Here is a 23389-nt window from a genome sequence, read left to right as displayed (position 1 = left end):
AATGACTGTAAATATAATTGATTTTTTGTTTAAATTAATTTCTATTTTTGATTCATATGAGATTTAACAGGTTTGTAAATTCCGCATCTATAAGAAATTAAATACAAAATAAACACTTTAATCACCAGAAATAAAAATCTCACTGGAAATGAGAGTTGTAAATACATTGAACTAAAACAGATAAATGTTCACTGTGAAGTTTTTATACTAATTGTTGAGTTCATGTGCCAAAAACTCATCCACTCATTTACCTCTGCAGAAAAACTCGCTTTTAGCCTTAAATAATTATCAGTTTATTGATCATTTAATAAATCAAATCACTTGAAATAAATTTTTATAAAATAAAAATTACTAATAGGTAAAGTTCACTTGAAGTATGTTGAAGAATCAAAACATAAAGTATGTAACAAACACACAAAAAGGGAGAAGAAAGGAAGGCCTCAAGTTTCTGCTGTACAGACATGTCATCACAGGCCTTGAAGAGGGAAAAGGAGCAAGACGTTAGATAGCTTAGGGACCGTTGCAACTTATACATGTATATAGTAAAATTGTCTCATACTGTAAATCTCAGAATTCATATTGTAAAATTTCATCATTGATCAATAATCATCACAAATACAATTTCTACATGGAATCAAAGCATGTTTAACTTGTCATCACTTACATTTTCCCATAAACTAAATCTCAAAATTTCATCATGTCTCACAATGATATCACAAAATTAATCAACATTGTGTTAAAAGGCAACCAAAACTATTTCGAATGGTCAAGGTCTGTATATATCAGTTTGAGCGGTAGAAAAAAAATTAGCGTTCATCACAGGAACTAGAAACAGGCCAAAGCCAATCAATCTAGACCGACCAACCAAAGGAGAAACAGAAGAAATTGAGGAATGGCAGACAGCAGACCATATGGTCATGTCCCTACTCACAAACACCATGAAACCACAGATTTCTAGACTGTGCATGTTACTCGAATCATCACAAGCAATTTGGAAACAGATGAAGAGCCTATACGGCCACGAGCAAAGTTTCACTCACATCTTAAACCTAAAACATGAACTATCACAAATCAAGCAAAGGACTTGAACCAGCATATATTATGCAACTGAAGTTCTAACCAGATGGGAGGAGTTGCAAAACTACCTCCCACCGACAACAGACCCAGAAGAAGAGCAGAACAAGATTTAGTGTATACCTATCTAGGAGGATTGGACTCAAGCTATGAAGCTTTGAGGTTGCTAATCCTCCTGTCCAGCAAACTCCCAAAAATCGACGCCGTCATAGCCATCATCCAATAGGAAGAGACCAGACACGCCATGATGAGCACAAGTTCCAGCCTCGATAACACAGAGAATCGAGCTTATCTCACCCGTCACTCAGACTCTCGAAAGACAGCGCGCGCGAGGGGAGCGCCTACTAGTATCGAGAGGTGCGACCACTGCAGCAAGCAGGGCCACACCCACAATAACTATTGGCATCTTCACCCTCATCTGCGGCCGAATCACAATCGAATCGAGCGAGGAAGCAGCGCGACTAATAGGGTTAGAGGCGGGTAGAGAAGGAAGAAGACAGAGAAGAGGTTTGGCGGCATAAGCCTATCAAACCCTAATAAGGGTTACATTGAGAAAGAAGGGAGCGGGTCAAGGCTCAACATAAGTAGCGGGTCGGGTCTCTTTAAAATATCCGAGCATGAAGACTCGACCTGACCCGACTCTAATAACTTGACCCGATTTGCACAGTAAACCCGACCCGGATCCGACCCGATAGAAAATTTACAATGCTCCCAATTAATTTTTCAGCTTCAATCTATTGTCCAACAACAGCAATCTCGTGGGTCAGGTTTAGTATCTAACTCAAAAAATTGTTCAAGTTTTTTAAAAAATTCATAAAATTGGATTATTGACTCTGGTGCAACTGATCACATGACGTGAGATTCAACAAAATTATAAAATTTTGTACCTGTTAATTTGCTAATGGAGGACAAGCTAAAATTTTTGGTTTTGGCACCTCCACATTATTTCATAAAAATATACAATATATATTACTTTTACCTAATTTTAAATCTAATTTACTGTCTGTTGGTAAAATAACCCATACTTTAAACTGTAATGTCATATTCTCACCAACTACAATACTGTTTCAGGATCGAATCACATGGAAGACGATTGGTGAGGGACAATTTGAAAATAGACTATACTATCTTAAGGACTCCACCAACCAATGCCTTGTCTCGATGAGACCGGTCGATCAAGGCATGCTGATGCATCGACAGGTTGGGCATCCCTCCGATTAAATTTTAAACAAGCTTTTTTATTACAATTTGAATTCCAGTTGTTGTGATATTTGTAAATTTTTTAAACATACACGATTACCTTTTCCTTTATCTTCTAATGTCTCTGAAAATATGTTTGAATTAATTCATTATGATGTTTGGGGACCTGCCCCCTGTTATCTCAAGATATTTTGCTACATTCATTGACGATTACTCCCGCACTACCTGGGTTTATTTGTTAAAAGGAAAAAATGAGGTATTTACCTACTTTCAAGACTTTTAAATTTATCCAAAATCAATACACTGCCAAAATCAAAAAATTTCGCTCTGACAATGGCATTGAATATATAAATAAAAAAATTTCAGAATTTTTTACCAGATAAGATATTTTGCATCAAACTACATGCATTAATACCCCTAAACAAAATGGGGTCTCCGAATGAAAAAACAGGCATCTTCTTAAAGTCACCAAGACTCTCCTTTTTCAAAATAATGTTCCAAATATTTTTTGGTCGGATGCTCTCTTAACCGCTACGTATCTCATCAACAGATTACCAAGTGTAAAATTAAAAAATCTCAGTCCACTAGAAATCCTCAAAGGGAGAAAAATAGAATTAGGACACATTCAAGTCTTTGGTTGCACTAGCTTTGTCCACATCAAACGTCATCACAAGCTCGACAGGAGTTCTGTTAAAACTCTGTTTTTAGGATACTCCTAAAGAAAAAAGGGTATAAATGCTATGATCCTTCCACACACAAGACTTACATCTCTCTAGATGTATCATTTGTAGAAGTGAACCCTACTACACATGCGATTAAACCAGCACTCATGGGCCCCACACTTTATTATTTCCGCATAATCTTTCCTTTTTTGACAATCAAGCACAGGATACTCCACCAGAGGGGGAGCCATATCGAGTCTTCGAGGCAATTCCTTCAGGGGGAGATAATGAAAGTAATAGAGAAAACGAGCCACAAGAAGAAATTGCCTCGCAAAGAGCCACCCGACCAACCAGGCCTCCTGTCAGGTTAAGGGACTATGTGTCCCACAAGGTATCATATCCAATTCAATGTTTCATTAATTACGAGTCAATATCAAGTCAGTATAAAGCCTACCTAAGAAATCTCACGGCACACACAGAACCTACATCCTTCTATGAAGCTAACACCAACCCTAATTGGTGCAAAGCCATGAAGGAGGAGCTTCGAGCCCTAGAAAGAAATGACACTTGGGATATTATTCCCTTACCCCCAGATAAAAAACCCGTCGAATGTAAATGAGTGCATAAAATAAAATATAACTGTGATGGAACAATTAAGAGATATAAGGCTAGGTTGGTACCAAAAGGATTTACCCAAACCTATGGTGTTGACTACCAAGAGACATTTGTACCAGTAGCAAAAATGAACATAGTTCGTATTTTATTATTTGTAATTACTAATTCATGATGGAATCTGATCCAAATGGACGTTAAAATGCATTTCTCCAATGGACTCTAGAAGAAGAAATCTATATGACTCTACCACCAGGCCATAACTCCACATCAAATCCATCCCCGGTATGCAAATTAAAAAGGCAATCTATGGTCTTAAGCAAGCTCCAAGAGCAATGCCAAACTAAGCCTCTTTCTTTTAAATATTGGATTCAATAAATGCACTTCAGATTCTTCCATGTTTGTAAATCACTCTCATACATACACTATTATCATCCTCGTATATGTTAATGACATCATTTTAACTAGAAACGATAATAAAGAAATTGAGGAAGTTAAACAAAGTTTAAAAAATGAATTTGACATTAAGGATTTAGGCCAGCTATCATACTTTCTTGGAATAGAAATAGCCAAATCTAACAAATGGTTATTTTTGTCCCAAAGAAAATATGTCCTTAACCTACTAAAAGAAACCGGGAAGCTAGGAGCTAAACCCGTCAATATTCCCATGGAGACCAATGTTAAACTTAATCTGGAAGATAGTAAACCATTGACTGACATAGGGCAATATCAGTGACTAGTAGGGAGGTTGATCTATCTGACTGTCAAATGACCTGATATTACATATGCAGTAAGTATGGTAAGCCAGTTTATACATGCTCCTCGTACCAGCCACTTGGATGCAATTGATAGGATACTTAGGTATCTCAAGGACACTACAGGTCAAGGTATTTGGATGAAGAATAATAATGCTAACACTATAGTTGGTTTCTCTGATGCAGACTGGGCAGGAAGCTGTGACAGGAAATCAACTACAAGATTCTGCACCTTTGTAAGAGGAAACCTAGTAACATGGAAAAGCAAGAAACAAAATGTAATTGCAAGATCAAGTGTAGAAGCTGAATACTGAGCCATGGCATCTACAGCTAGCGGCCTTGTCTGGATCAAACAAGTACTCATTTATATGAAAATAGAATGCAGAGGACCTATGAAAATGTATTGCGATAATCAAGCTGCCAGACACATTGCGTCAAATCCAGACTTCCACGAACGGACTAAACACATTGAAGTCGATTGTCACTTCATTAGAGAAAAATTACAATCCGGAGAAATAGAAACCCCATTCTTCAGAAGTCATGAACAACCTGCTGATATATTTACAAAAGCTCTCAACAAAGCAAGTCATCAAAACATCCTTAGCAAGATGGGTTCCATCAACCTATACAAACCCACCTTGAGGGGGAGTGTTGAAGAATCAAAACAGAAAGTATGTAACAAACACATAGAAAGGGAGAAGAAAGGAAGCCCTCAGGTCTGTACAGCAGAAAGCTGTACAGACATGTCATCACAGGCCTTGAGGAGGGAAAAGGAGCAACTTTTCTTTTCTAAGGAAGAAAGGTCACTTCAACCTTTCTTAAATGAGAAATGGACATTAGATAGACCATAGACAGACGTTAGATAGCTTAGGGACCGTTGCAACTCATACATGTATATAACATAATTGTCTTATACTATAAATCTCAAAATTCATATTGTAAAGTTTCATCATTAATCAATAATCATCACAAAGCCAATTTCTACCAAGTAAAATGTATACAATTTCATACGTCTTCTTCTCGTAGTTCAAACTCATAAGTTTCGATTCTTTTTGAAAAGCCATTCTAATAAAAATTGTTTGGTCATTTTGATATTATTTGAGATTATAATTAGTAGAAATGATTTTTTTAAAAAAAATTATTCCCGAAAATTTTTAATAAATATTTATTTTTATTAAATATGTTCATAGAAAACAATTTAAATTTTTAAAACAAAAATTATATCTGTCTTTTTCACCACTAAATATCAACTCTATTGAATTATTTATCTGCTCCAGTGTTATGTTATAACATTTACATTTCGTTAAATAGAATCATAAAGAAATTTTCATATAAATAAAATTGATTTTATATTATTATATAAGTAATTAACTGTTAAATTTACATCGATTAGCTTATAATCAGAATGATCAATAAAATAAATAAATAAATTATTACTATTAAGTCACTATAAATTTAATTTTGTCTATAAATGAAAACGTATCCATATTATTTTATTTAAAAAATTCTTATTTAGGCGTATGTTTCAACCCATACTCTAAACTAATAGATGATTGACATATATTTATTAATATTAAATAATAGAATATGTGTCAATCATCCAAGATCAAAGTGTAAAACACCTTTACATACATGTCATTTTTGCCAAACCTAAGTAACAATCTGCCGTTATATTTTATAAATATTTTAACTAAAATCCGTCGATAATAAAAAACAAAAAAAATTGGTTGGTCATGTCTTGGAAGTTGCAGGAAGTGTTTTTTTGAACAAATGTAAACGAGTTAATAAAAGGAAAAAGGTAGATCAGCGAACAAGACTTTTTTGGGAGCAAAATAATTGTTATATTGTCGTGTTTTTTCTCAGTCATTTCCTCAATCTTGCTATATTAATAATATCCAAACTCCCATACTTCTTCATTTCAGAACCAACATTTATTGCCAAAGTCTTTCAGAATTACTGCCTTGATCCAATTTTCTACCTCAGGAAATGGAGAACGACGCTGCGGATTTTAATGAATCAGCAAACTCTGTAATTGGGTTGTTATTGTTAATTATTCTCGACTGTATCATCATCATCCTTGAAAACTATTACATTAGTTGTTGGCAGCTCTGGAGAGTTTGGTTAGCCAGCAAGTGCCGTAGAGTTGAAGAAGTTGCAACCAAGAAACTTTGCATCGACAGAAATGCAAGTGAGAGGCTGCCACAAGAAGTGGAAATGCTGACAGATAAACCAGAAGCAGTTTCGACAGAGAACGCCTGCTGTCATAATGAAGAGCTGAGTACAGAAGAGTTGACAACGGTGCTGAGTGTGCTGGGAACTTGTTATGACCCAGATGGCGACAAGCTTCAGGATAAGCTGGGGTCAAACGACATTACTGCTCTCTTCGAAGAGCAGGAGCCAAGCCTCCAAGAAGTAAAAGAAGCTTTCTCCGTCTTTGATCAAAATAAAGATGGTTCCATTGATGCAACTGAGTTGAACAAAGTCCTTCGCACATTGTGTTTCCCACAAGCCTCAGAAGCAGATTGCACGAGGATGATTAATGCCTTTGATGATAATGGAGATGGAGTCATAGACTTGGATGAATTTGTAAGACTCATTGCGAGTAGTTTTAGCTAAGTAATATGTTTATATATATTTCTTTTTTCCTTCAAGGTTCTTTTACAAAATAATGTGGAGATTGTATGTATTATTTCATTTGAAATGGAGCAAAATTATTGCCATCTAAACAGAAGTTGTAGTTATAGTAGATAATGGGGTAAAGTTAGTACTACTTAAAATGCATTTTTCTCTTACTAAAACAGAGTATATGATGCCTGAAACTGGCTTAATCTTCCTATACAATTACAAGGCATTCAGCTTCTCATACAATAAATCCTTTTTTTTTTTTGGTATAATAATAGTGTTCTACATTGGGCCTTAGGCTATTAGATAGAATCTCAACAATCTCTCAAGCACCAAAATGCAGTAGAGTTGTTTTTGCTACCCATTTCACAAATGCTAGGTGCAACATCTTCTGATTTACTTCTTAAGCAAAGATGTTGAACTGCAACTAATATCGGTGAATGTCTCTAATACCCAATTAAGAAGTAGGCGATCCTTTTCTTTAATTAACCTAAGCACAAAATTTGTGGATTAATTTCTTAATTTTAATATTCTGTAGTATTCGTATTAATTAATGGCCTGTTTAGATGCGCTAGATTGAAGTGTAACCATCCAAGAGAAACTTGTAACAGGACAATATATCCTTAAAAAAAAATTCAATAACCAATGGATGTTTTGGGAGAAAATAATAAAATATCTCATCTCCTCATTGATATTGCTACTGTTTTCATAGGTAGCATAAAGAATATTGTAGCATACCCTATCTCAATAGATTGACATAATTTTTTTTACCGCGTGTACAATTTCATAATGATAGTGTTTTTCCAAAATCAAACTTTGTTGTTCAGCATCTTGAACTAGCCATCCCGTAGAAGGTATTGTTAGAAGATCATCAATTCCTAATGAAATGGATGTAGCAGTGGCTTGCTGGAAACCCAAAGTCTTTACTTGATCCAAGATGTGCGAACTACACCATTTCTCATCTCTGAGTGCTTAAATATCCATCATAAGCCTTTCCTCGTTTGAACTTCGCCCTTAACTGTAAAACTATGTCATCCTAAGGTGTTGCTAAATGGAAGGCTCTTATCAACGTCCATGAACAATAAATTGATAAATCATAAATCGAACTGCCGAAGAAAAATGGATGCTATCGTATAGCTTTGTACTGACTAAGTTCACAAGTTAGAAATAAGCAGACTCAAATTACTGACATCCACATTTACCCACTTCAGCTCTCCTGAATTCTTCCATGGCGATAAGGGGCTATCAAATCTACTACTTTACACAGGAGGAACTATAACGAATCCTGGTATTTGGAGTTATGAAGCGTGGCTGGAGTGCATATTATGTTTTCTACCTTGTGCTTCTTGGCATATTCCTGATATAATTTTCCATTTATTTATTATTTTTCTTTTATTATCTTTTTTGTTTTTCGTCTTATAACTTTCATTTTTAATATAAAATATAAATAAATAAAGAGTTTTTCCAATTATAAATTCTTCCAAAATTCGTTATAATTTTCAAATTTAAAAATTGAATTAAATAATTCAATTTAATTATTAATTAATAAATTAAAAAATCTTTCATCTTTAAATTTAAAAATCTTTAATCTTTGCATAACGACCTAAAAACAAGCGATAGAGTTTGATTTCTCAATTCAATTAGTAATACCCCTAAAGTCCAATTCTTCCCCATACTACGAGCGGAAGGGAAAATGTAAAGACTACCATTAAAGTAATCACTTAGGTTCTAACTCGTAGTCACAGAGAAGATATGATGCCATGCCTTACCCCCCACGATTAACCAACTTATGTCCCCAGCCCCATGTTCTCCTTGCGTCGCGTTACTCGAAGTTCTCAGCATTTTCCTCATCTCACTGCTGGTGCTATCGCCTATCACTATGGTTGAAGCTTTAGTTTGATAGTTTCCAGAAATTACATGAACCAGCCATATCTACAATATATTTCCACAGGTGTGTGTATTCATCCTACGGCGGGACAAACTTATTCGCCCTGTTAACAACATTTCATATGGGCAGAGCGAGAAGTACAAAAGAGGGTTATGAGAAACTAAAATGAAAAAGATCTTAAAAGCCCTGGAATATGGTAGTAAAGTCAATTTGAAGAGCTTTCAACACGCTTTAGGACTGCAAAGTGAACAATCAATTTGTTTATCAAGGAACAGGAACAGCCACGTCTTCCGTACATACAAGCAACTCCAGACTCCATTTCATCTGAAGGAACAGAGATGCTCACTTTCAATGAATATACCAAAACGAGTAAGAGTGCATTCGCATCATCAGATCACAACTTACAGTGTTGCAAAATCAAGTCCAACTAATCTACCGACCAGCACAAAACAGCAATATACATGCAAGTGAGTCAAAGCTTGCATAGTTACATTTCCTATAAAGAGGTTTCTTTTGTGAGCTTCTAGGCATGTAGATCAAGTAAATGTTTAGAGCCTTCCTTGACATTTTGGCATTGTGTTGAGGGATTTCAAATTCATATACTGCCCAAAAGCTTTTTCAGGCAGCACCCCAACGAACAAACAAATGGGAATAATCACTGCTGCCCTATTTCAACAAAAACATCATCAAAAATTCCAAGAACAGTGATCGTTTTAGAAGGCAACAAATTACTGGCTAAGTTAATAAGAAAGGAGGGGTTAGAAGTCGTAGCACACTCATCATACCAGACACCATCAGCAGTCATCTACACTCTAGAACAGATCAGCTATTTACTCATCTAAATCCAAGGGAGACAACTACTTTTACCTGAAAACCTTTTGCTCGACAACGTCACCATCTCAATCTTACATGTCAAAAAATATCACTTTAAGCCAACAATTCATTTTCTATTCGACTCGGCATCATTATGCAAAAGTCCAATTCCCAAAATTGACAAAGCTCAAATGCACCACTTGATGAATTATTGAAAAAAAAAATGTCAGAAGAAAGAATACATCCCCTCGAGCCTCTGGTCAACCATTCTCTAATACTTTTGTTTATCCCTTCAAAAACATGTTAAGATAGTGCTTAACCAAGAAAACAGAGTATGAGCTCAACTTACCAAGCATCTAATGTTAACTAAATGAGTTAAATTGAACTAAAGTAATTTACAGGGCACCTATCCCAAAATTTAGAGGAAGAACAATTGAAGGCACAGGTGAACATCCAAAAGCACTACTTAGAAATCAATAATACACATATCCACTTATATATATATATATATATAAACCCTCTGTAATTGGGGATTAAGAATCTTCCTATTAAGTTTAATTAAACATTAAAGAAAGAGCTTTTCTCCAAATTAGGAGAGATGAATATCCTAATAAATTACAGAGACATGTAAAACATAAAAATTCATCATCTAAAGCATGGATTAAAATAGCAAAAGAGTTTTATTCTTTAGCATTTGGGAATCTACGAGCTCAGTAGACATCCTATACGCACAGATAGCTTATCAATCAATACAGGAAAAATAAAAAGGTTAAGCTCAAGCAATCCAAACAGCAAAACATTTAATATTAATATACAAATCAAATTAAAAGAAACAATACCACCAAAAACATAAATGTGATCTGGAGAAAGAATTATCAATCTTGTGTCTTTGGGTGATAGTATTTCACTCTGAAGACAGTGTTCATTCCCTTCCTAAAATGGATTCGCCTTTTCGGTAATTGAAAGAGCGACAAAAAAAAAGAGAAACCATTTTAGGAAGAGGAATGAACAACGTGGTCAGAGCAACGCTCGAGTTGCTTTTAGGGTTTCTTCGTCTGCTATTTATAGACAGCGCCTTGCAAGTTCCTTTCACAACCTCCAATACGACGACGTTGTTTGTGTAAAAACTGACCGAACAACCTACCAGCCTGTGAATTACAGAATTCATGGGATTCATAGCCGTTACAAATAAAAGCCGCAATTGCCAGCTAACATGCTTTTGGTCGTTCGTTGCCTTTTCCTTTTTTATTTTTGGAAAATTCTTTGGCCTTTTTTGTTTGTGGGACCGCACGGGTGCTGTTTGGTAACAACTATAATAACTTGGATGGAATCGGGCCGGATTTCGTCAGACCCACTTTTGTTCATCCAGCATAAAGTTTTTTTTGTTTCCGGAAAAATTATAAATTTGGTTCTTTTAATTTTTTAATTTTTTCTATTTTACTGTTTAATTATTTTTTATTCAATTAAATATTTAAACTTGCTAAGAACTCTTTCTTTAAAATAATATCATATTTCTTCTATTTTTCTTTTTTTTATCAATAAGTATCATCTTTTTTAAAGTTCATTTGTTTCTTAAGAAATTAAAGGAAAAAAATTTAATTATTTTATTCTTTTTCATCCATTCAAATAAAAATTAAAAAAGTTAAATGGCATTTACTTATTCTTTTATTTTCATATATTTATCTTAAAAATAAAAAATAAAATATATTTTTCATTTCAAAACAATAAAAAAAAGATATTAAGTGTTCGAAAAAATAAATTTCAGAAATTAAAAAAAATGAGGAATAAAATTATTTTAAATAAAAATAAATAAAAATTAAAGGAATTTAATCCAACACTTTCTTTGTTATTAAAAAAATATTTGATTGAAAGTAGAAAAAAGATTAAAAAAAAATAAAAAAAATTATGAATAAAATAAATAATGATAGTTAAGTTAAGTCATATGTAAAATGAGTTAAATTATTATTTTAATCTTTAAAACCTATAAAAAACACTATAATATATATAAACTAACAGATTCAGACATTTTATTGAAAAAATAATAATTAAGCATTAAAAAAATAAAATAAAATAAAATAAAATATTATATTATAATTAATAAAAATAAATAAATTTTCATATATTTAATAATCATAAAAGGTTAAATAATTAAAGTTTTTGATAATCCTGATGAATCTGTTTAATTTTGACAAATTCTTTTGCAAAATAATTTTGATAAAAGATAATTTCATAGCAATTGTGGCCTATTTTGATATTTTAAATGAAAAGATATTGACATAGTAACTGATATGCTATTATGTGTTATAAATTACACGTCGCCTTAATTTTATTAAAATAAAAAAATTAATTTAAATTGTTAAAACAAGCAGATCTTTACGTTTTTTTACCGTTATATGTTTTCATTTTATAATTTCTAAGGTACCTAAATCATAATTAGACCTCAGTTTAGAATAATAATCATTATATCATTCACTTTTAAGTTTGGATCCGTTCTGGTTTTAGCAAAAATTATCTAAGTCTCAAAAATCTTCCATGGAAATATAAAAAAATATGTATGCTTTTTATTTTTTACTAAATTTATAGTATTTTTTTCTATTTATATCATATTAAAATATTAAAACTTATGGTTGTAATTGATTTTTAGTCTGTTTTTAATTGTTTTAATAAAACAACTGAAAAGTAAATTTTAAAAAATTTAGAAAAACAGATATTTTAAAAAAATATTTACATAGTAAAATTAATAATTCTTTTATTGATAATATATGATATTTTTAAATATTTTTCTAAATGAAATAGGTTTGGTCAACAAGCACTTGGTCTTAAATAGAGATATGATAATAAAATTTAATTATACTGTGTGACTTTTTCTATTCATTTAAATATTTCACAAATCTACTTAATTCTGATCTACCTTTTTAAAATAGAAACTATATCTAATTATATTTTTTGGATGTTCTTATTAATTAAATTTTGGTGTGATTAGAATAATACGAACTAATAAGATTTTATTTATATATTACTATGTAATACAAGAGATTGTGAATATAATATAATTTTTTTATATTTGAAATTAAATAATTAATATTTAATTAAAATATATGTCATCCATTTCGTGTATAGTGAAATTTATTTTTACAATACTGTGATTTATATTCTTGCCCATTTTTTTTAATGCATAAAGTAAAGAAAAATTAGGATTTTATCATGTTATTTTTTTGTACCAAGATAATGTAGTAATGAGATGACATGGCTTAAATGTTATAAATAATAAAAATAAGATTATTTATTTCCATACTTTTTTCATTTAGAGTTGGTTTTAAGAGTTATTTTTAAATTAAAATGAAACGTATGACAGGTGATAACATAATTACATAAACACATACTTTACTGTTAGCTAAAGAAAATTATTACTTAGAAGAAAAAGAAAGATTAAAATTCATAATCTACTATATAATAATAATAATAATAATAATAATAATAATAATAACTATCATTATTGAAGATTAGAAATTAGTGCTGTAATTTAAAAAGAAAATTAGAGTTTTATAGTAAAGTAAATAATTTTTATTACGCCCTTAATTTTTCATAATAAAAGCTTAAAAAAAAAACAGAAAATACTTTTGAAGAAAATTAAAAGAAAAAAAAAAAAAAAAGGCATTAATATCACCTCCTCCCATTTCACAAAGACTCTAACAAAACACAAAAACAAATTGGGGGGTTGGTTGGTCCCGCTCAAATTTAACTACCGTAATCACAGGTACACCCCTCGCGCGAATTTGCTACCTTTCTATCCATGATCGATCTCTCTCTCTCTCTCTCTCTCTCTCTCTCTCTCCCTCCTTTTTCCTTCACTTCAATTCTTTTTCTTTCTTTTTTCTCTTCCCTTCTTTTCCTTTTAAACATCGTGCAATTCATCAGTTATGCTAGATCTTTTGTTATTTCTTGATTCTTTTTCCTCATGTGGATTACTTAATTTTGGGTCTTCCTGACTTAATAAAGAATTTTTCTTTCTTTTTATTCTTCTTTTTTCTTTTTCTATAAACTTCAAGTTAAAAAGTTTCCATTTTCTTCAGAAAATTGCCAGTTTTTGCAAGTGGGTCTGATTTCTTTTGTTTCTAATGGCTTTATCTGAATAGTGTTCTGTTTCTCCTAGAAAATAACAATGTCCCTAGTTTTAAGGACTAGAACCTTTTTTATACCATTTTCTGCTTGTTTTCTTTAAAAAAAAAATAAAAAATTGTTCTTCTTTTTTGTTGAAATGTTGGTTAGAATCATGTTCTCCTTCTAGTTTTGTTTCCTGGGATGAAAGTTTCAGTTGGAGAGGTGTATTTTTGCACAAATAAAGTGAGTGACTTTCTATGTCATCATAAAGAAAAATAAAAAGGGTCATTTGTTTCGATCATTGGATTCTTAAGGATTTGCTTTTGTTTACTAATTGCAGTATGGGAAGGGTTAAGCTAAAGATAAAGAGATTAGAAAGCACTAGTAATCGACAAGTCACCTATTCGAAACGAAGAAATGGGATCTTGAAAAAAGCTAAGGAATTGTCTATATTATGTGATATTCATATTGTCCTTCTCATGTTTTCTCCAACTGGAAAGCCTACTTTATTCCATGGAGATCACAGGTGATTAAAAAGAAACATGTCATTTGTATTTTTGTGCTGGACAATTTGCCATAATGGTATTTTAGCTAATGTTTAGCTTGAATTTTTAAATTGATTTTAGATATAATCTGTGCACAAGTTTTTCAATTATTGTTTGCCCTTATCGTGATGACTTTAAAAAGATTGACTAAATGCTAGTTTAGTTATTGAGTTTGCTTAAATAGTGTTGCATTCTTTAGTTTTCTGCTTTACGTTAGCCGTTGGCTCGTTCAGGTGACTGCATTAATTTTTGGTTTTAGGTTTACTTTAAAAAGAAAAGGAAATTTAAAGAACATATATGCGAAGGCAACTCTTATAAATAAATGTAATCGTGGGAAAATAATGAGCTTTAGTAGTGTTTCACCATCATAAATTTTGAACAATTGGTTCACTAATACCTCGACTCTGTTGTTGGTGGGTCTCTTTATATGCGTTGTATGGAAAGAGGACTCAGTGATTATTTGTTTGTTGGTACCAGAAGTATATTAAAAATTCTTTTGAGGAATGGGCTAGACCGGGTCATTTCTCAAGAACAATAGCTAAAAGACCAGATACTGCCACTTGGATCTGGAACCTACATGCTACAATTTCAATAGCCGGGTCATTTTTCAAGAACAATATCTAAAAGACCATATACTACCACTTGATTCTGGAACCTATATGCTGATGCTTACAATTTGATAGCCATGCCAGCGATATGGAGGAGATTTCTCGAAAAGTATTTAATGCTCATCTCAACTCTCAACCATCCTTTTTTGGCTGAGTGTATTCCCACTTTGCTCGCTTTTCCAATTATGAAGCACGGCTAATGTTTGTTTAAATAATCTCACTTTTTGCACAAGTACTTCAAATGCCTCAAAATAATGAGAACTTATATGCTAATATTTTGTATCTCTTTGATTCTACAGCAATATAGAAGATGTTATTGCAAAATTTTCTCAATTAACACCACAAGAGAGGGCAAAAAGGTATGATAATTCGCAAGCAGATTTTGAGCCCCTTCCATTAGCATTTTGGTGATACTACAGCTAAAAGATTTTCGTTTAATTGGAACAGGAAATTGGAAAGCCTTGAAGTAAGATTGCCTATGATCCATGCTCTGAAATGATATTCTTGTTGTAATGTTTTCCTTGTTGCTAGTATTTCTTGGACGGTTGAATTCTTTCCAATTTTTGCATTCAATTTGGTGCTATTCTTGAGAATGTAGGCATTAAAGAAAACTTTTAAGAAATTGGACCATGATGTAAATATACAAGACTTTCTGGGTTCCAGGTATGTGATTATTTTGGTCAAGTTAGTGCACTGTTCTTTAAGGATAGCCTTGGAAGGATCTGATATACTTTTTCTTTTAACTTGTAGCAGTCAAACAGTTGAGGTATGAAGTTACTACTTGTGGTCTCACCTTCCACGCAATGTTAGGTTGTAATGTCACGATGCAAATCGGTAGTTTTATTTTTGTTGTTAATTTGTTATGGGCAGGAGTTGACTGATCAGGTTAGGTTAATGCAAGCGCAACTTACAGAAGTACAGCAGAGACTGAGGTGCACCTTTTGAGCTTTTAGTTGTTAAAATAATCATCTCATTTTTATTGTGCTGTTTATCACACTTCATTAGCTTTACATGAGACAATATGTAACAAAGGCTTTCTATCTTTAACATTGCACGACTTTAAAACTCCTATCATAGTTTAGTATGCTTGCTGTGGTACATAAACTGGCTATGATATATGCATGAACTTATCAATGACAGTTTGAGTTGTAGATGTCTGTGGATGCCCGTTATATATAGGTAGGAGTAAGACCTGTCTGTTTGTTCTAGGATAAAATAAATCTTACAGTTTCATGCCATTACTCTTTTCAGCTATTGGAGTGATCCTGATAAGGTTGACAGAATAGAACATCTTAGGCAGATGGAAGACTCACTAAAAGAGTCGATTAATCAACTCCGTATGCACAAGGTATGCTACATTGTTACTGCACATGATTTAGTAATATGGCTATACTCTAGGTATCACTTGTTTTAGTGTATAGACTGGAATCTTGAAGGCCTGGAAGATTGGAATCCATAAAAACCTCCCCAAGCCCTAAACGACCATTCTATGTTACTTCCAGCTAGTGATAATCATTTACTCTTGTTAGTAATAAAGTGCCACCTCGTGTTTGTCCCTTTTGAAGTTGTTTATTATGTTATAAAAGAACAAGATGTATATATCACATATCAAGACATCTTATTCCTTGTCCAATTTTTTATATCAGCATTTCAAATTATGTTTACTCCTTAATTGTAAGAGTGAATGAGGGAGCTGCTAATTCTTTTACTCACCTTGGTGAGATTATCATGAGTTTTGGAATAATATTCTTACACTGGCTACTTCTCTTGGCAGGAAGATATTGGGAAGTGCCAACTTATGCCTCTGGAATGCAATAACCAGGTATGGCATTGACCGTATAATGAATGTTTTAGTTGGAACCAAAATCTTAATCTAACTTATTTTGCCTCACAGTTTCAGAGTGGAATTGCTTTACCTTATATGATAAATGGTTTACAAGAGGCCCAACCATTATCATGGCTTCCAAACAATGGCAATCAACATCTAATAATATCCAACGAACCAAGTTTTTTGCCCCAAAGGTAAATTTGCCTTGATCTTGATCTTTGGGTCAGTTGCTCAAATGCCATTTAATCAGCGAATGCTTGAATTGTTAATCATTCTGAACGTAGTTTTGGTTTAATCAAAATAAGTTACTTATATATCGATGTTAGGCACTACCGAGTTTCATTTATGTCTGCTATTTCTGTATGCAGCTATTAAATAACTGTTGTTAAAAGCTGTTGGTTATTTTCTTTTCTCCATTTTTCCCCCTAAATCTTGTAAGTGCTTACTGGGCAAACAGATTTCTGTTATGCTGTTATCTTATTACAATGAGTGGCCATGCTCTGTTTTTTGCAGAGATATAGAGTGCACAACCAATGCATCCCTTCCAGGCTATTCTGGTTTCTATGATACTGGAAAACAAACTGAAATTGGAAAACCTGGACCAGTTGATAACATGGGACAGGAAGGTGGTGCATTGAGAAGTTTAAGTAGCAATACATGCTTAAATGTACAACTCGATGAGCAATTCCTATACCCTCCGTACAGTAGTTTAAATTTGCCTGATGTTAAGGAAGTGAAGCCTGAGATGCAGATGAATAATCAAGGAAATCACACTGTTTATCAAGTCAATAGCAACTTTGAACTGCCTAGACCAATGTATGACAAAGAGCATCATACTTGGTTTTCTGCTTCTGGGCCTTGCAGCATTGCAATGTTTAATGAGAATCCATACCATCAGGTTAGAAATCTTTCTCTATCTGTCGTTTTTTCTCTTTTTGGTAATTTGCTTATTGATAGAATAATTGGAGTAGTTTCTTCTGGACTTAATTGATTTGAGATCATATGTCTAATTGTATAGTCCCTAGGAGTTCTTATTAATTTCTAATTGCATCCAATTTTAGCAGCCAGCATTATAATATACTTGTGTTCTTTTCAAATTTTTTAGGTTGATTCGAAATCATTATGGTTAGGCTTTTCTTTCTCAGAGAAAAAGAAAGAATTATGGTTAGGCTTTTGTTGTTTCTTCAACTGCCTTTAAAGCCCAATTCTTGGACGTCTCTATTGCCAGCTAACATGAACCATTACATAAATTATCGTCTTAAATCTTTTTACAATGAAGTGGCTAATGAAGGAGTTTTCAAAATGATAGGCCAATACTATATTGTTTCCATACTAACAATTTTCATGCCGGTTTCATGGTTCAGATTGAATTACTAAGAATTGCTTTCGTTGGTAAAATACTTTCTTCACTTAGTTCTGCTGCCTTCAAATGAGCGTTTTTCTTATGGAAAATCACCTAAAGGGATTTTCTAATGTCTTATATGTTTTGCCGTTTTGGTGCTCAGTGATGTGTAGTACATTTTCATAGTTAATTAATTAGTTGGATCCACAGTCGTTATGATGCATCATCCACTTGTACCTAACCTTGTCATGAAGATATGATTTTGGTTTTTCCTTCTCTTGCATTAATAAATGGGATAACCATCGATAGGAACAAAGTTAAGGTGTCTGAGAGCTGATGCCATTATCTATTCTTAAGTGTTTTACTGTTTGCTTCATTTCATGCAGCAATCAAATTAATCCTACCGAGATGAACATTACTTTCCTTTGATGGGAAGAGTGCTTGCTGGAAGAATCAATGGTGTGATCTTATAACATATTATGAAGCAACCCATTTATGAGAAGGGAGGTTTTAGGACACAATTTTGATACATGGAAGAGAAATCAACAGAGAGAATATTGCGAATCGACTGGATTTTTTTTTCCATCTCATATTTCTAGGCTGTTAGCTGTATATATGATATACATCATAAATTACCAAGCCATCTATATATATCTATATCTTTATATGATCTCTTATGTTCTTTAATGACACTTTTGTAGCGGGATTAAGCTTCTGTTAACAGGCTGTAGTCACCCGAGCTGTATAATTGTAATTTGTAGAAAATGAAAACAAAATTTGTGCCACAGTTTCACTTGGGATTTGTTATTTCTAAGCAACTTCATGCTAGATAGAATAAAAGTGATATAATTTGAGTGGGTCAAAGTGATAAATAGTAATATAAATGCCATCTTAGTTCCTCTGTACACTGAAAGTTCTTTATATCACATTGATGCTCAAACCTCACTCAAAAACCATATAATTCATGGTTTACAAAGGCAAGAAACATGGACCCCCATTTTTTTCTTCTTTTTTTCTTTCTCTTACTGAAATTTAGTTACCACTAAATGTCTGGATAATGGTGTTGTGCCATGGGTCTGACAGGTGCTGCAAGAGGTTGTCGAAAGGTCCTTTGCCAGTCACATTGTGTTGAATCACAAACCCTAGGAATGCCAACATAGCCAATCTCCCTGCATATAATAGAATCAAAACAACATTAGTCTATTCTATACAAAAATTTCTTATCAGAATTGAATGAAGCAGGCTGTTGGCTAATTATTACCATTGGCAAGCTCCTTCTCCTTGGCCTCGAGAGTTGGTGCAAAGTTTAGAGGGTTGAAGATGCCACCAGGGTAACCAACTTCATTTGGAGGCAAGCTGTATTGCTTGAAGATAGGATCTTGGTTGACACTTCCTGGGTTCTTGATATCTTGCCATCTTCTGATCTCCACATAATGGAACAAAATAAACTCAATGACAAAGAGAGTTGACGATGAAGCAAAGTACTCTTCTTTGCCAGCATCATACCATTTAGGAACGTTGATTATTCCAATCTTTGTGAAAACTTCAGGCAATAGCATTCCTGCAACGCCCAACATAGCCCACCTGCCATTCACAAGCTCTGCCTGGACAAACCATTTCAAATTCTCAGGGTCCTCAGCTAGACCAAGAGGGTCAAACCCATTATCCCCTGGAAGACTGCATTTACATTGACAAGGTTTTAACATTCAGAATTCAGCATTTTCTATAGTAAGAAGAAACCAACAGTAAGAAACCATTCAGCTTTTACCAGAGTTGTCCTATGGTCATGAGGTTGCTAGTTTGATTTTTTTCTTTTTAAGAAAAAAGAAGAAGAAGAAGAAACAGCAATACTAAAGTTAGGTTCATTGTATATATACCTTCCATTGAGGTAAGCTGGAGAGGGCAAACCAGGCAACCACTCGCCTTTCTTGGCTTCAACTTTGAAAGAAGCAGGTGAAGATGACATTGGTTTAAAAGCTACTTCTCTGTTGAGTTTACTAGGAGACCCACTAAGAAACCTTGATTTTGATGCACATGGCCGGAATACGGCGGCAGAAGCTTGAGTAGTGACAGTAGCCATCCTTAATTTCGGCAAAGAAAATAAGGTCTCAGATAAAGGAAGACTAGTAGTAGCAGTTGTTTAAAGCTGATTAATGGTCGATGCCTTTGTACTTCATTTTGAAAGGAGGAATTGTGGTTCTTGTTCTCTGTTGAAAGTTGACGGTTGGTTTTGTTGATTTTCTGGATCCAACGGTTGAGATGTGCTTGCGGGTTTTGGATTGTCCAATGAGAAGTACCTGTGGCTTATCCCTTTATCTTCGTATCCATATCCACGTATCTATTTCTTTCTTGCTGTTGGTTACCAAAAGATGGTCTTGTCCACGTTGGAAGATCTTTTTTAACTTGATATGATGCTTAGGACATCTTGCCATGTGTATTTCAGTCCAATAGCTGATGGACAAGTGGATAAGTCATGCTACATCTTAGCATAAGATATCCATAAACCAACTTGGGCTAGACTAAGAAGATCCACAAGTATGGCCCAATATAGACGATTGCACTCTCCTTGTTGGACATCCTCATTAATTAATGAAGGGCCTATAGAGTATGGGCTGGTATAATTTTTACTTACCTTTGATATTGAAATTGAGATTTGTTTGTTATAAAACTAAAACATTAATTATTTTTCCTACATATGATGATACTTATGGATAAATAATAATATTATTTTTAATATGGTAATTATAAACTTCTGTAGATTACTTTTCTTGAAAATTACTGAATAGGGTCAGCTTTATAATATTTATATAGTTATAGATTTCTTAGCATATTTCACAATTGATGTAAATTTTTCAGAGAGATAGAGAGGCACAAATCTTGCTAATCAGAAACCAAAACACATATTATTTAGTAGTAGCACATCCAGCAAATGGCTGGTTACATGCAGTTGCTTCAGGGGTAAGCAAATTTGCTTTCTACAGATGACCAATAATAGCAAAAGATAAGCCTTCCGAAATATTTCTTTTAAAAAATAAAAATAAAAATGGCGGGTGGTAAAATCCACCACCACTGCCAAATTTCCCGTCTGCCTTTTCAAAAGATAGCAGAACGGAAGACCTTCATATCTCACTAAATTAAGCTAAGAAACTAAAACTATAAGTAGTGACTAGAGTCTAGACCTGACCATCAAGCGTGGCTCGGAGCCGGGCCTTTCGGGCTCTCTTTCAAATACCCTTGCCCGTGCCCGGTCCGGATGTGGTAAAAATACAAATCTTTTATTCGGAAAATAAAAGAAGAAGAAGAAGAAGAAATAATACTTAGTATAGCAGTAACTGACAAACTAGCGGACAGCACCCTTTAGCTTATGTGTCTGCTTGTTTTTGTTTCGTTTGAATCTTAAGTAGTGAACTGTTGGCCAGTGAAAGTCTGGCCAAAGGACCATCCAGCAGGTACAACATTGTTAGACACAACAGTTTTCCCATCACTTGTTGTGACCTTAAATGAGAGGCTTTGTCCGTCGAGATATGAGTTGCTTTGCCAGTTCTGACCCCAATTTCTTGACATGGGTTGCCAATCACTTCTTGATCCTTTTATTGAAACTGCCTGAACATCACCAGCACCTCCAACATTTGTTATCAAGACTAAGTTGAAGTATGAGTGGCCATTGATCGTGAATCTGATACCTCCTCTCTTCTGGCATGGTACCCTGTAATCAAAATAATATTCAATATCTTGTACAAAAACAAAGTTTTTCTTGTGATGGATATATAAAGAGGACACAAATCTATAATCTGTCTCTCTTTTATGTTTCACATGCATGACAGCATCGCCACAACCACAGCCAAAATTCCCACAAATTATTTTCAAGTACTAGGTTTCATACCTTCTGTAAACGACAGGGACTATCCCTGATCGATACTGAGCAATTCGTTGAAAAACAGGCTGAGCGAGATCAAAATGATGCTGTGGAGGGTTGCACCAGCCCCCAGCATTGTTAGGGAGGGCATTGTTGGGCGGGCAGAAATTTGTGGCTGTCACCACAATAGAGCCAGGGAGGCACCATTTTGGGTCATCAGTACATTTTATTTCAAAACAAGCTCCACAGCTTAGGCCATTGTTGAACAGGGCTGTGCTCAAAGCTGCAGTGTTAGTCCCGTATCCTTGGCTGTATAAGTTTCCATATCCACAAGCCCCACCTGCAAAACGTAGCCAAAATACAAGTTATCAGTATATCTCCATATGCCACAAAGGTGAACAACTATTAATAGCTTCGGCTTAACAGTAAGATTACAGAATGGAACCACAGCCCATTAAACACAAAAGGAGAGCAATGGGTTTGTTTCTGTTTACATACCCATTGTACCAGAGGCATCACCACCTCCATAAAAGGTAGCATGAGCATTAGTCCAACCACCATCGTACCCATAAACAAATGGGACTAAAGAAAGAAATCCCAGTAAGGGAAGATGAGCAAGTGCCATTTTCCGGGAAAAAACAACAATTAAATAATAGGTAACAAGCTCAAACACTAGTATAGTTAAATCTGGTATTATAGTGGTGTAATAGGAGAATTTGGTAGTATGGCCTGTGAGGAAAGGAGGGGGGGCTGATGTGGGGAAATATATAGATGCTCAAGGAAGCAAAATGTCCCCTTAGCCAACGTCACATAAACTAACTGAACCTCTCTCTCTACTCAGCTGTATAAGGGGACCTTAAACCGCCAAGTGCATCCAGGCCTACTTTTGTTGAAACCACGTGGTTTTCAATTTTCTTTATTTGAAAAATAAAATAAAATTCGGAAAGATATTATTTGTGCAGGTATGCAAATATCATCCATGTTCAAGTATGGCACTTTTGCCCACTGCAAAAGAAAAAAAAAAAAGAACTGCCATACTTAAACTGACCAATTAAAACATTTGCAATTTACTGCAACTTGCTGCCTGGACGGTTGGTCCCTAGCTAGTTGTATATGATTTCTTTATTAGCTTATTATTTGCAATATGTTGTTGAATTTAGCTATTGGTTTAGCCATTCGGTGCTTCGAAGTTAAGCTTTGTTTCGTTCAATGCTCTTACATGTGAACATCACTGTAATTCTTGCTTGCCCCAATTAATGTCAAATTTTACATTTATGCAAATTACTCCTGCGGAGTAAGAGTGAAATGAAGTATTTTCTATTTGACACAGTTCATGATGCGGCATCATACTATCAGTAGATATTTTTTTCTGCGATTAAGCAATTCATTCATGAAAAGGAATTTAGATAAATAAAATAAACCTTTTTGGGGTAGTAGATTGGTTAAAAAGAAGGAAGTGAAGATAGGATGCAATTCTACCTTG

At 33.9% G+C, this 23389-nt stretch overlaps 4 protein-coding genes and 1 long non-coding RNA gene across 8 annotated transcripts; 2 read left to right on the top strand and 3 right to left on the bottom strand.

Annotated features, from left to right (window-relative positions):
• Positions 1-6047: 6047 nt before the first annotated feature.
• On the top strand, positions 6048-6954 carry LOC8263417 (probable calcium-binding protein CML45). Its single transcript, XM_002514698.4, has one exon. It carries the CDS (start codon positions 6290-6292, stop codon positions 6917-6919), a length of 630 nt encoding a protein of 209 aa, XP_002514744.2. The 5' UTR covers positions 6048-6289; the 3' UTR covers positions 6920-6954.
• A 1531-nt stretch (positions 6955-8485) lies between these two features.
• Positions 8486-11114, bottom strand: LOC125369717. Its single transcript, XR_007215393.1, has 2 exons — positions 10466-11114; positions 8486-9137 (listed from the first exon to the last, which is right to left on the bottom strand). It is a non-coding gene; the product is annotated as an uncharacterized LOC125369717 (long non-coding RNA).
• Positions 11115-12934: 1820 nt separating this feature from the next.
• LOC8263415 (agamous-like MADS-box protein AGL65) lies at positions 12935-18843 on the top strand. 4 transcript variants are annotated; one of them, XM_048372901.1, is made up of 12 exons: positions 12935-13383; positions 14068-14253; positions 15180-15239; positions 15328-15346; positions 15479-15543; positions 15631-15646; positions 15751-15812; positions 16132-16228; positions 16655-16702; positions 16775-16902; positions 17222-17606; positions 18437-18843. In XM_048372901.1, the coding sequence occupies exons 2-12, from the start codon at positions 14069-14071 to the stop codon at positions 18446-18448; spliced, it is 1077 nt and encodes a 358-aa protein (XP_048228858.1). In that variant the 5' UTR covers positions 12935-13383; position 14068; the 3' UTR covers positions 18449-18843. The 4 variants fall into 4 exon arrangements, with proteins under 4 accessions (XP_048228858.1, XP_015572064.2, XP_015572066.2 ...); XM_015716578.3 differs by lacking the exon at positions 12935-13383 and adding an exon at positions 13441-13970; XM_015716580.3 differs by lacking the exon at positions 12935-13383 and adding an exon at positions 13442-13970 and having other exon boundaries at positions 15634-15646.
• A 56-nt stretch (positions 18844-18899) lies between these two features.
• Positions 18900-20206, bottom strand: LOC8263414 (chlorophyll a-b binding protein P4, chloroplastic). Its single transcript, XM_002514695.4, has 3 exons — positions 19928-20206; positions 19312-19727; positions 18900-19219 (listed from the first exon to the last, which is right to left on the bottom strand). Exons 1-3 carry the CDS (start codon positions 20128-20130, stop codon positions 19083-19085), a joined length of 756 nt encoding a protein of 251 aa, XP_002514741.1. The 5' UTR covers positions 20131-20206; the 3' UTR covers positions 18900-19082.
• Positions 20207-20931: 725 nt separating this feature from the next.
• Positions 20932-22664, bottom strand: LOC8263413 (expansin-A15). Its single transcript, XM_002514694.4, has 3 exons — positions 22405-22664; positions 21934-22246; positions 20932-21756 (listed from the first exon to the last, which is right to left on the bottom strand). Exons 1-3 carry the CDS (start codon positions 22529-22531, stop codon positions 21447-21449), a joined length of 750 nt encoding a protein of 249 aa, XP_002514740.1. The 5' UTR covers positions 22532-22664; the 3' UTR covers positions 20932-21446.
• Between the last annotated feature and the right edge of the window lie 725 nt (positions 22665-23389).

This window comes from Ricinus communis, chromosome 4 (genome assembly GCF_019578655.1).
Source record: "Ricinus communis isolate WT05 ecotype wild-type chromosome 4, ASM1957865v1, whole genome shotgun sequence".
Classification (NCBI taxonomy): Eukaryota; Viridiplantae; Streptophyta; class Magnoliopsida; order Malpighiales; family Euphorbiaceae; genus Ricinus; species Ricinus communis.
Note: the sequence above shows the minus strand (reverse complement) of the source record. Positions and strands in the feature narration are given on the sequence as shown.